This window comes from Strigops habroptila, chromosome 1 (genome assembly GCF_004027225.2).
Source record: "Strigops habroptila isolate Jane chromosome 1, bStrHab1.2.pri, whole genome shotgun sequence".
Taxonomy (NCBI): Eukaryota; Metazoa; Chordata; class Aves; order Psittaciformes; family Psittacidae; genus Strigops; species Strigops habroptila.
Window position 1 is genome coordinate 5508700 of NC_044277.2, and position 13640 is coordinate 5522339.

At 44.7% G+C, this 13640-nt stretch overlaps 2 protein-coding genes across 2 annotated transcripts in view; both read left to right on the plus strand.

The window, feature by feature from the left end:
• The window catches only part of COL22A1 (collagen type XXII alpha 1 chain), a 226935-nt gene extending 219530 nt beyond the window's left edge, over nucleotides 1-7405 (plus strand). Inside the window, exons 61-64 of the mRNA XM_030505667.1 lie at nucleotides 133-199; nucleotides 1579-1761; nucleotides 2099-2176; nucleotides 3473-7405. Of these exons, the coding sequence (XP_030361527.1) occupies nucleotides 133-199; nucleotides 1579-1761; nucleotides 2099-2176; nucleotides 3473-3660 (516 nt within the window). The 3' untranslated portion in view covers nucleotides 3661-7405. The remainder of the gene's footprint in view (nucleotides 1-132; nucleotides 200-1578; nucleotides 1762-2098; nucleotides 2177-3472) is intronic.
• A 3933-nt stretch (nucleotides 7406-11338) lies between these two features.
• LOC115615495 (leucine-rich repeat-containing protein 30-like) lies at nucleotides 11339-12139 on the plus strand. Its single transcript, XM_030503644.1, has one exon. It carries the CDS (start codon nucleotides 11339-11341, stop codon nucleotides 12137-12139), a length of 801 nt encoding a protein of 266 aa, XP_030359504.1.
• The last annotated feature ends 1501 nt before the right edge of the window (nucleotides 12140-13640 follow it).

The window sequence follows — 13640 nt, forward strand, 5'->3', positions numbered from 1 at the left end:
AGGCAGTCCCTATAGTCCTGTGTATGCTGTGGGTGATGAAACACAACCCACTAAACCCATTATGGAGGGCTTAATTCGCACATCCCCTGGCTGTGATTATGTCTCACTATTGTTGTTATCATTACTCCCTAGGGGGAGCCCCCATCTCTGGAGACTTTGAGAAGGCTCATCCAGCAGGAGTTAGACAAGCAGCTTGATGGTAAGTAATCAGCTCTGGGAATCCAGAAGATGTATCTGAGAGTATGAAAGGCACTTTCTGTAGCTGTGGTAGCACCTGAACCTCTCCTGCTTATGGAGGGCAATGTCACAAGAAGCCTGACTGGAAGGAGGAATGTGTAAAATGGAATGTGCTTAGCAAGCTTTACCATTCTCCAAGATTGATGTTCCAAGCAATAGCACAGGGGGTTTCTCACTTATTCAACCCAAGGCCATCACCTGCTCTAAACACCTCATGACTTTTTGCTACCAAAACAGCTTTGCTGCAGACTCATTCCTGCAGATGCCTGGGCTGAGATGGTGGGGCAAGAGAAGATACAAATTCAAACAGATTAATTTGGGGACCTGGAAGAGAAAGTAATTATAGTAGAGCATAAACTTGCTTTTGAGGTCCCAGCTGGAGGAGAAATGTTCTGATTTCTGGATGTGACACTCATCAGTGTAAGAAGAGGGGGCGGAATGGATAAGGGCTGCTGCTCCTCTCAAAGCATATGAATTGCAGACCACTACTGACCCCATCTACAGTGAAATGCAGAGCTGTATTGCTTCTTGGAGAAGCTGACACATAGCTGCAGGCATTTTCCTCCATGCTGAAGATCACGGTTCAATGGAGTGATTTATTTCAAGGGTTTTATTTACACACTCTCACACTTCAAATTCCATGCCAATCTAAAAGCATTCAAGATTGTGGATCAATGAAAGGCAGATAGAAAATCCTTCTCTTTCTGTTCTGTCGGATGTTTTTGTGATGCTGAGTATGTCTTAAGAGCTCTCTAGGCTGTTCAGGGTCTTAATATGGAAGTGGCAAGCAATGTGCCTGCTTGGAAGTTGGAGAATATGCTGACACAGGGAGCTGCCTTACTTACAGTTTCACAGCCAGAGATGAGTACATTAGCTTTAACCCCACATGTGTTACAGCCCAGAACAGGAAAAGTGAGCTTTCTCCCTACAGAGCAGCCATGTAGCATCTTGCTCTGTGTAGCAGAAGCAGTGGAAATAGGCTCTTCTTTTCAGAGCAGCAACGATTCCAGTTTGGCAGAAATCACCAGCTGCACAGCTAAAGGAGGGGACATTGTAGATCCTTGGTGGATAAGGAGCAGAGGATGAGAAGTGTTTAGGGTTAAGTATGAAATCTAGGAGAAGCTTAAAGTTATTGAGAAATTAGGTTTAATTAATATAGAGAGGGTCATGGTGTCACCATCATAGCTTATGGGGAAGGATAGTATGGGGACAACGAATGGATGGCCCTGAAAAATTGACCTGTGGCAGTACTTGGACTTTACTGAGCCACTGGTTCTGTCTCTCCATCTCTTGGGAGCCCTGACCTTCTGGTCTAACAAACCCGTTTCCCATTCTTCACAGCAAAGTTAGCCTATCTCCTGGCTCAGATACAGCCTGCACATGTCAAAGTGTCCCACGGCAGACCAGGACCTCCTGGTCCCCCCGGGAAAGAGGGACTCCCAGGAAGAACTGGCCCTCCGGGAGAGCCTGGCCGGCCTGGACAGACTGGGTCTGAAGGGCCACCTGGACCAGTTGGTCCCAAAGGTGAGAGAAATTTGTGCGTTTGGGCAGTCTGATCAAGGGATGTGTCCACCACACTTTGACATCCACATCTCCTTCTAGTAGCATTTAAGTGATCCTTAGATGCATGTGTTAGAAGCAGCCTCAGTCTGTTGAACCAGAGGTGGTGCATATGTTCCACCTCTGGCCAGAATTGAGGTGGTGCATATCTTCATTCCCGCTTAATGTCCCATCTCTGAGTATTGGCCATATTTAGGAAATATTTTTAGCAAATATATTAGCTTCAGTGTGGATGGAAGACCCATGGTGGTGGTAGTGAATTCTGCTCATCGGTTCATCGTTTTTCTTTCCCTCTCCATAGGAGAAAGAGGAGAAAAGGGTGAAAAAGGAGATGCTGGCATTGGCCAACGAGGGGAAATAGGTCCTCCAGGAATTCCAGGTGTGTTTATTCAGACTACCCCACAAAACACTTCACTCAGAACTGCTACAAGGTCTCTGCTATATTAGAATCATAGAATCATAGAGTGGTTTGGGTTGGAAAGGACCTTAAGATCATCCAGTTCCCAGCCCCTGCCATGGGCAGGGACACCTCACACTAGACCATGTCGCCCAAGGCTCTGTCCAACCTGGCCTTGAACGCTGCCAAGGATGGAGCATTTGCTACTTCTTTGGGCAGCCTGTCCCAGTCCCTCACCACCCTTACAGTAAAGAACTTCTTCCTTATACCTAACCTGAACTTCCCTGTTTAAGTTTGAACCCATTACCTCTTGTCCTATCACTACAATCCCTGACGAAGAGTCCCTCTCCAGCATCCATATTAGATGGATGAAGAGTCCCTCTCCAGCATCTGTATTAGGTAGACAATCAGAATAACATAAATATGGTATACGTAATTTCAGCAGAAAGTAGCCCAAAGGGAAGAACTATATCACTAGCATCATATTTAGCCACCTTTATTTCCTCAGATTGATTGACAGGTATAATGATCCATCTCAGTAACAGCAAGGCTAACTGGCCTTGGGGACAAATCCAAAGTGAAGCTTTAATTACTAGATACACTGTGCAGAGTCCTATCTACCCTTGCCAGAATCTTGTTGTGACCAAGCTGAACCCAGAGATTCAGGTAGCTTCAGATGGCATAAAAGGTCATGTCGAACACCTGTGTTTCAGGCATACAGCTCGTGCTTTACCTTTGCTGACAAAGCAGCAGCAAACATATTTTGTTTCTAATTTGAAATTAGGAGCCATTGATCAGTTTTGCCTTTACCCTGCTATTTTGGGGGAGGAAGCTATGGGAAGCCTTAGTAAATTCATGGTCTGCATTTGCCATATGGGCCCTGCATTGCCTTCAAATGACAATGGACTCAGTATGCTTCATACAAATGAGCTATCTCCTGGCTGGTTCCTAAACTGGCTCTTGCCTCAAGCTTTCCCATCCTCACCTCCTCTCTATGAAGACTGTATGTCATTGAGTAGTTGCACATCTACAACATGGTGATAGAGGAAGAGCAGCCATACTGGAGTCGTGCAGCCCAAGCATGTTATAGGGGGTGGAAATCTTCATTTCAGATGAGGCACACTTGTCATGTCCTTATAGATACATGCTAGCCCATATCTGTGGAAAGGGATGTCTGCATCCCAGTTTGGCAGCAAAGCCATCTTTTGTGATGCTACACTGCTGATTACTGCACCCTGCGACAGTCAGTCACAAAAGGGCATTTTGGTTTTGTTTTAGGTCTCCCAGGGGAGCCTGGCTATGCCAAAGATGGGATGCCAGGACCACCCGGCCCTCAAGGTGAAGCTGGTGTGCCTGGTCTCAAAGGTCCACAGGGACCTCCGGGAGCTAATGGACAGTGTGACCCCACTCAGTGTGCTTACTATGCAAGCCTGGCTGCCAGACCTGCCAACGTGAAAGGGCCCTAACGTGCAGGGGGTATCCCCAGACTTGGTTTTAAAACTTGAATTCATCCCACCTGTCAAGAGGTCTCAGATGCCTTCAACTGTGTTTCCTTCATGGGAGGCCTTCAAAGCCAACAAATGCTGCCGGTCGGTCAGATTATTTTTATGAATTATAATTATTATTATTATTATCTTCGATGTGATATGTGAATTTGTTTTTTGTTTTCTCTAACATCAGGGCATATTAAAAGATCAAAAATAAGTGGGTTTTCCTCTTTTGAAGAGCATATAATACCAATGCATTTTGTAGTTGTTTATGCAAAACCATTCCGATGCCAAGCTTTTCGATACCAACCAGGTAACCCTGGTTACCTCTTTCCAAAGCTTTAACCTTCACCCTTGAAACTACAATCAAATCCTGTATCCCATGGCATTAACTGTGAGACACAGGTTGATCACAGGCTTGTTGGTGCTGTCTGCCATCCACATGGAGGGGAGGAAGGTAAAGCCGTGCCAAAGCTGGAAAAGAGGTCTCCAGTACTTTCAACTCATTCTGGACAGTTATGAACAGTCAGCATGTGTTTTCAGGTGATCCTTATTGAATTTAATGTTCTTCTGCCCATAAGTGAATCTGTATCCTATAGGAGATATTTTTTATGGGACCATGTGGGATCTCACAGTAAGGCCTGAAGAGACCACAGAGATGATGTAAACCACTCACTGCTCCCTGTGCAAGAACTCCAGTAATCAGAGGGTTTAGTTCTACCAGATGGAGCTTAAATACCTCTTGCCAGGGAGATGCCTCTGCAAAAAGCTTCAATGCTGTCCCCTATCAGCTCAGGGATGCCAAATCCCCTGTTCATTATCAGTGCACACACAGCTCCCTACCACTGCTTCACCTCAAAACCAGCCAGAGAAGCATAGAAAGTCTGCTGGCATTAATCTCAGGAAGCCAAGTGTGACCTAACTCATTATTTTGGATGATCCACTACAATAATTTGCCAAGATAATGTTTTAGAGAGTAGGTAAAAAGTTGCAGGCTGATCTAGGAGGAGGTTGGTCTCTGATGAGAGAGTCAGAGCAAAGAGGTGTTAAGAAACCTGAAGAAAATTGTGTTTGAGGGCAAAAGGAAAATATCAGACCCACATCGTTTTCCCCTATCAGCTAATTGCCAAAATCAACCTGAGAATGCAGAGAATGCAGAGAAAGTAAAGAGGGGATGGAGTCTGAAAAGCCCGGACTTATGTGCCAGCCAACAAAGCAGCTGCAGTTTCAAAACTCTCTGTTCAAAGCAGTTTGTAGTGAGAGATGAGACCAATGATCCTCACACAGGCATTTAGTGCTGAATGTGTCTGGAAATCTCATCAGGTCTTTTGGAGACAGCAAAGAGGCACCCTGCCCTGCTGGCACATTCATATGGCATGGTGCTTCCAACCTGGCTAAGCCAAGCAGAAGCCACAGATGTCTGCAACCACCCCAGAGCCAGACCCTGAGGCTAAAGCCCAGATATAACATTTTGCCAGCCTTGAAGTCTTTTTGTCACCCAGTAGCAGATAAAATCTGCCTCTTCTTTATTGAAAAATGAAATTAAATGAAATGTTCTCATGCGAGGGTTAAACAAAGTCTTTACTGTGTAGCTCTCAGTGGTGCTATTTTTGCTATTTCCTGTGCAAATAAACTCTTTGATTTGATTTTACTGTGTTTCTTGCTATGGAAAGACGGATTAAAGTGAAAATATGAAGTGAAAAGCTTACTGCTTTTAAGTAACTCCCAATGGTATATCTGTTACTGTACTGCATCTTAGTCAGCTTGCTATATTATTTCAGTATTAAGCGTGTTGATCATGTTGTATTTAACAGCACCCTTTTTCCTAGTCCAGGCTGAGTGAGATTTCACCCCTCCAGTGGTGAGGTAGAACAGGATTGCTTCTCAAGAGATAACTCCCAGCATGGCATGAGACATCATTTTGAATAGATGCAATGGCAATGAGTAGCATTTATGATGGTCAGATGTGTTGCCTGGGTTATGTTAATGTGACATTTAATTCCTGTCATGACGATGACTCTTCAGCCTCTGTAGATTGTCTCTACTCATGTACGTCTGCATGAGCCATGCATGTCATAGGCTTCAATACATTCCAGTGCACCATGAGAAGGGCGGATACATAATGATGTTAAACAGATTTCAGGGTCTTTCACCCCTGTGTGTTGATTGATAGAATAATTTGTGTTGGAAGGGACCTTTGAAGGTCATCTACTCCAACCCCCAGTAGATGAGATGGTGCAATGGTATCTAGGGATTTTTTTGGACAACCCTTTTCATCTGAATGTCTGTTGGAGCCATTGCCAAAAGCCTGTGTTAAGAATGTGAGGGACCACCACATCTTTAATAGCAATTGGAAGACCTGCATGGGTTAGGCACAGACTACAGCTCTGTGACTTCTCCACACGGAGTAGGGGACACAGACTAATGCCCTTTGCTCCAGCATGTTCCCTAGCATACACTTGTCAGTTCAGCCTGTTCCTGGAGACACCCCAGCCTGTCTTTGTGCCTTGAATTCAATGGGTGCTATTTTAGTGTTTTTTCTTAAATCCTGGTTTCTCTCCAGCCAGTCAAATGGCATTTACCAAGCATAATGTGTTGCTGGTGTGAGGAGTAAGCGACACAGGCTGCAGACCCAGATCAAGACCTGTGTTTATAGCCACCCAGTTTCTATGGGTGTAGTCATCAAAGGGAGGTTTTTGTGGCTGCCACCTCTTACAGAAGCAAGCCCTACGTGCATGTGCCTAAAAAATGCCCTGCAATAAAAGGTAAGAAAGGGTTTATTTGCAGGGTTTCAGAAAATGCAGCAGTTTTTGCCTCAGTCTGTTCATGTGTATATGCCATCTCTGGCCTGAGATTACTTTCCAAATGAGGTCTGCCATCTGGGCAGCCAACACATGGACAAGTACAGCCTTGGGCATGGTCAGAAGCTGCCCTCCAGAAAACACCTCTGTGCCTGAGCAGGTGATGGAAGATGCTGGAAGGTGACAAGCAGACATGTATTGTATGTCCAGCATCTTGCAATGTGATCATGCAGGCAGGAGGTGGCAGGTAGAGCAGAGACAACACTGGTGGCCTCTCCCCTAAATGCTCTGGAATGAGGGAAGGCTTTTGCATCTTAGTGTTCCTGTCTCTGCAACAGAGTGGTTGGTACATCACCATAAAGGCTGTTCACTGAGTCTGAGGTTTAAACCCAGGAATACGATGATGGTTTTGTTGGATTTTGTTGTGGCTAGTCCTGTGGTAAGAGAGGATATACTGTTAAAATTGCATTAGACAGCCTGACAATGTATTATTTATGTATTTAAAAGGTGTTCATGACACATGGGCTTTATGGCTTCACTGTGGGTTGTTCTTTTCCTTTTTAATCAAGTGTGTACATTATTGCAATTATAGCAAACAGACCGTTATTCCATTAAAATTTTTGCCTGTCAAATAAATGAATTTAAAAAACAAAACCAACAAACAAAACCAAACCAAAATAACAGGAACAGTTGGGGAAAATATTTTTTTGTGTGTGTTAAATTATTTAACAATTCATATTTGTTTTCTGAACAGTTTTGAATTAGCTGCTTCTTGGAAGCTGTGGCAGGGAATGGATTGTTTTCTTCCTTTGCCACTTTCGAGTGGGTCTTCTCAGCACAGCCTTGTGATGCTGTTTTCCTGAGCTGTCCTTTTCCTGCCTTTTGTTGTTAACATGGGATAATTAAACTGTGTAAGGTCTGAACTCTGTTCTACGTGTTCATTTGAAGATGTGTAATCAAAGTAAGACTATTCCATTCAGGACTAAACCAAACGTGGTTTTTTTCCAGAGAGACAATAAAAATGCTGTAGCAGTTAAGTTCAAGCTCTGTGCTTTGGCCACAGAACTGTCTGGGAGCTCAGCACAGATTTTACATTCTAGGCAATTAAAAACCAAATAATGAAAAATATATATAAAAAGAAAATATAGTTTTATGACAGCTTAGTCTTTTAATGTGGAAACTGGTCAAACTCTGCCCTGCTGTAGGCATTTTGGCAGCTTCTGGAGCAGGACTTCATGCCAAGGCATGGCTGGGTATCATCATCCATCAGCCATCAGCCTTGGGCGACGTGGTTTAGTGCGAGGTGTCCCTGCCCATGGCAGAGGGGTTGGAACTAGATGATTTTAAGGTCCTTTCCAACCCAAACTGTTCTACGACTCTATGAATGTCTTGGGTGCTGGAAATACTGACAGGGGACTGGCAGATATGAAATAGAACCTAAGGGGGTCCTTCTACATCTACAGTGGGTGACCCTAGGGGAGATTACATATCATGTCAAATGATGTAAGATGCTTATGTCAAGGTACCTGAATCACAAGCTCAGTCTCCCACAGTGGGGTTCAGAGCCACTTTGGTGGCTTCGTTGTGAGCTGTGGAGCCTGGAGGGCGATTCAGCTCATCCCAAAGTAGTCAGCTGAAGCACTCTGGGCTCTTTAGCCTGCATTATGTAGGTCTTAATGGAAAAAGGATCTTTTGGTAGCTGTCCTTCACTTCCACCATTACTGTCACATGTTCCCACTGAGCTGGTGTGGGGATATATGTGTTACAGATGATGAGATGTTGCATGCTCTGTGAGTAGCAGTCAGGCAGCTCAGAGGCAGAGGAACAAGGATGTGGCATGAACCTGTACTGCCCTTGTGCCAGGGAATAACAGGGAAATTTTCTTTAAATGGCTGCACTAACTCAACAGTAACAACATAAACTGTAAATATCCACTACCACCTCTTTCAGCCTCCATGAGCTGCAGTCCAGTGCTGATGAGGGCTAAGGTTGCTGCTCCATGGCATGGAGAGGAAGAGCAGCACAGGGACAGAGCCATCCTGGGGGTGAAGGAAGGCTTCTGCCCCAATCTGCAGCCCTGTATAGGGGTGAGCATCCAGCAAAGACCATGAGGACTCCTCATTGCTGCTGTCTCTGCAGACCCAGCATTGCTTGGGCAAGAGTTGCTTCATCAGCCACCCTTCTGTCTCCTGTGTTGCAATTTCAGTACCCAAGGGCTTTAGGGTAATAATGGTCCCTCAGGGTCTGGACTTTGCTTTCAAGACCTTTGTAAATGGTGAAGTTGAATTAAGAAAAGAAAGCCTGCTTAGCTTCATTAGTTTGGTTTAAACCTGGATGTCACAAACAGGTTTTTGTCTTCTGACTTGTGAAATAGGAGTGACTTATTAGAAAAGCATGAAGACATGATGAACAAGAGACTGGTTCTCAGAGCTGCTTTACAAAACAGTTTTTCACTGTAAGGCCTAACTTCTGACTATCTTGTGTAACTTGGCTCAAGAATATTCATGCTGGCAATATTCTTGTTATAGTTTGTCTGAACTGAGAGTGAGAATACCCTGCTGGGTCTCTGGGGGGTCATATGTTGGAAATACGGGCTCCTGTTATTTTACGTTTTGGATCATGAACCTTATGTAGCAAGTACAAGGGAACAATTTGACAGAAGGACATTACTCATATTCTGACATTCCCGATGAGCCAGCGATCAGCATCAGGAAGAAGGATGTCCTGCTAGATGGAGCAGAAAAGAACCTGCTACTTGGTGAAGGAAAAGCCTGGGTCAAACACTAGGTATGAAAAAGCACAACAGAACAGTACCCAACATCACGAAATCCTCTATCTGCCTACAGCTTTGGCTCTGCATGACATGCTGTCTGAAAGAGATAAGCTTGCTTAAACAGAAGGCAGCACACACAGCAAATCAGTTTGTTTCACAGGACAGATGTATTTGACAATTCTTAGAAACACATTTTTCCCCTTAGTAATGTTGTGGATGTTTTTCGTCCAAGTCTGAAATGACTGTCAGTGCAATAACTTCTCAGCACTTTCTTGATGGGAGTTGAGTTTAACTTTGAGTCTTGTTTTTATGGATAATTGTGAGATCTGTCATTTCTGGTAAGCAACTTTCCCCTGAAAACAAAAATGTCACTTTTCCTTGTCTGTGGTGGTCTTCTCTGATGTAGACATATTCCCAAGTTATTGTACCCATTGTTACTTACAAATAACTATTAGACTTCCTCAAGATCTGCTGAATCATTCTTGTGTAAGAAGTCCACCCTTTCTTGGTACAGCTAGCACAGCCTTCAGACCCCATTGACATTAATGATGACCCTAAACAACAAAAATAACCATATTCAGTGCCCCTGGTGTCTGCTCAAGCCATTGCATACTTGGCTGTGATAGCCACAGCTCAGTAGCTTATGCAGTCCCTATTGGGAAACCCAGCAGTCTCCAGCCACCAGCATCCCGGAAGCCAAAGCAGCCTCATGACTCTGCTGGTTAATAGGGCAAGTGATACAGTTTTCTCTTACAGATGCTGAATATGAATCTGGAAGAAATTCAGGGCTTTATTTCAATAGGGTTACTGAAATAGGTATTGGCAGTTTGAATCCAAGTCAAGGGCAACAGCTGGTATGTAATAGCCCTGAAAATCTGTATTTCAGGGTGAAAGACAACTGAAAACCAGCAGATCCCAAAGTGTAAGTTCAGAGGGTTGAAAAATGATCCCAAAATCCTCTCGTCAGCGTTGTCTGGATAGAGCTTCCAGTGCTCACCACCCACCTGTGCAGCCACTGGGCAGTGTGGAAAGCAAAGCTCACATACTCCACAACACCTGACCTGGTAGACCTGCTTAGACCATACCTCTAACACACTGTCTTCTATCTTTAGTAGCATATGGGATGCTGTGGAGACCTTTTTCCTTCAAAAGCATTTGAAATGGTTGTCCTAGGCATTTGTTAGCCGAAATCCTTAAAGATTGTAGGATGAAGGAAAAGAGGTGGTCTTTCTCAGCCTGAGGCTTCAAACTCATGATTTTCTCCTTCAAGGAAAATGCCTTACATTGTTGTGTGGGATGGCTTGGGATATACTCAGCATTTCACATGTCTCCTACAAAAGCTACACCAGCAAGGAATAAAAAATAGCTTTTAAATATGTCAGAGCAAGTGCAGCACAAGAAAGATGGTGTCTCTGTGGTTCAGGGGGTCTTACACTCAGCAGGAGAAAGGAGGACTTCCGCATTTCAAACCTGATTCTTTACTGTGTTTTCTGAATGTTAAAGACACAAACTGATCTGAGGACAGCTGGTTCCCAGCTCCCAAGCCACCAGCTGTGAGTCTGTCTTCTTCTGTTTACCATCTGCTTTATCTTGTCCTATTTACCATGTGCTTTTTCTACCCACCCTCGCTGCTTCCATTGCAATCCCTTAGGACTGACCATTGTAGATTCCTCAGACACTGACACTCTTGGTGCTCCCATAGGACAGAGCTACACACAAAGAAAGATGCGGACTGATCTGCTGAAAATCAGAGTTGCAGCACTGCTGTTCCACTTTCTGAACACTGACAGATCCTTGCCATCAGCTCACTGGCTTGCAACCACAAGAGGCAACGTCATAGCCTGGGAGCTAGGCATTGTATACGCTGCAGAGCTGGAACGGAAACACCTGATCAAGCGAGAATGCCAAGTGTTTGCTCAGTCGGATGCATCTGAGCAACCCAAACACTCTGCATGTGTGTTGGTAATGTGCCCGGCAGAAAGGAAAGCTGACAGATGGACTTGATCTCAGAGGTTGTCCATGGAATATGCAACAAATCATCAGTGAATGTCTCAGTTCAACCAGCCATGGTTCCCCTGTGACAATGGATACAGCCACCTCATTAGGATGTGCCTCTAGAGGCCCTGATCCACTCTGCAGGTACATTACAGACCATGATCCAAAGTATGAAGGGAAGAAGAAACTCAAGATCTCAGGCAGAGAGCTGGTGTCATTTCCTGAGCAGGTCTTTGGCTTGCACCAGTTGCAGGATCTAGAGATGAGCCCAGAATGTGAGAGCTGCCTGAGGTACCAGATGGACCTGCTGCCCCAGGACATCAGCTGCCTGCAGCACCTCACCTGCCTCTACGTGGACTCCAACAACCTGAAGACAATCCCTGCTGAAATTGGCAATTTGAGTCACTTGGAGAGGCTCACTCTGAGCAACAACAGCCTGAGCTCACTGCCCCCAGAGATGGGGGCACTCCAAAGGCTGTGCAGCTGCCACCTTGCCAACAACAGCCTCACTGAGCTGCCTGCACCCCTCTGCCAGCTCAGGAGCCTCACATTTCCGGATATGAGTGACAACAGAATAGGCACAGTCCCCTCCAGCATTTGGCATGTGGAAAAACTGGAGACGTTGCTGTTGCTCTTCAACTCACTGGAGGGTCTGCCTGAGGATGTCTGTCTTCTAAGGAACCTGCACACACTTTGGTTGGGAAACAACCATCTACGGTCCCTTCTGGCATCTTTTGGAGAGCTGGTGAACCTGGACTGGGGATACAACTACTATTCATGCAATTTTGAAGGGAATCCACTGGAATGTCTTCCCCCTGAACTCTGCAGCAGAGGTCCTGAAAAGATCAGAGGCTATTTCTTGTCATTTCATAGGACTCAGAGAAACTAGACAACTGGTGTCGGTCCTCTAGAAGTGACTGAGATGGATTTATTCTTGGTATATCGACTGCACAAGCAAAATGTGTTTCAGAAAAAGTCTGGTGGAATCTGTGGAGCTCAAAAGCTTCCTCTCTGCTCTAAGGTGATTTCTCTGGCAGTCTTTTTTTGGGCACCAGTATTGAATGGTGACATATACCCTTCAAAAATTCATTCAGGGACACCTATAACCTTTTGTTATTTATAGCTGCATAGACCTATCTCTGAAAAGGTTGCAGCCAAATATCCAATCTGATAAAATGAACAGTAGTTTGTCTGGGAGGATAAAGTCAGGTAAAGAACTGGTGGTGTGTAAATAGCAACAATCCATACTGTTTGTTTGCACTCTGCTTTGCTGTTTGAGTCTGGACTTGAAGTAACTGCAGACTGAGATTTCAGGAAGCGTTTAAGGCCATACTGACTTGTGTATCTGGCTCTAGTTCAAGTAGCTCAGAAAATCATTACTTTACATGGTATTTTGCATCCAACACACAGGTTGAATCAACTCAGGCTTCTATCTGGCTCTGGATAAGAACCAGCCTGTGCCCGGGTCCTGCAAGGTATCATGCAAGCAATGTCTACATTGATTTCACAGGATGTAGTGTATTTCTTACCTTGCTTCTCCTGAGTAACAGTTTCAGTGCAGGATCGTCACACTGTCTGGAAGCAGCATGGACCTGGAGTTGATGCAGCAGTCCATGCAGAGCAGATCTCAGTGATACTGCTCCATGGAGCTCAGTGATGCATGGTGTAGCCCAGGTTTAGAGCATTCAGCACTAGCAAAAACAGTTTCCAGTTCTACCAAGGCTGGGAAAATGTTCAGAGACATTAAAATATGAGTATGCTAACTTCCTGCAAGGGAACATTTCTGAGAATCCCGGAGTATAATCATAAAAGGCTTCATCAGTGTTTCATTATGGAAATCTGCTGAGACTCCTTTCTGTTTCATTTTGCTCTCTCCTCCCCTTAGCCTCTCATCAGCGTTTTCCTCCCACCTCTGCTTAGCTTTGCTCTTCGTGGGCGTTTTCTCTGTGGCTACTCCCTCTGAAATTATCTTTGCTTTTAATTATATTCTCATCACTAGCCTCTCCTTCTCTTGTAAATGCTTTTCTTGACCTCTGTCTCCTTTGTTTCCTATTTCTCCTTTGGCCAACATACAGAAAGCTGCAGCTCTGCATCTTTCCTGGAAAGAAGAAGGGCTGACTCAGGCCTGCTGGGAGCTGAACATGTTCTTCCAGGGTCCACAGACAAAGAGAGAGAGAAAGAGCTTAAGACATTGATACACAGACCATTAAGTCTCTTGTTCAGTTATTTTCTTCTCCTCATAGGAAAGATCTGCACAAGGAGAATGAGATCTGAATCAGTGCTGAAATTTTACTGGGCGACAAAAGCACAACTCCAGATATTCTTAGCATGAAGTGATTTTTTACACTGTTCTGCCCCTGAATCTGCCCCTGACCTCTGCGAAGCTTTCA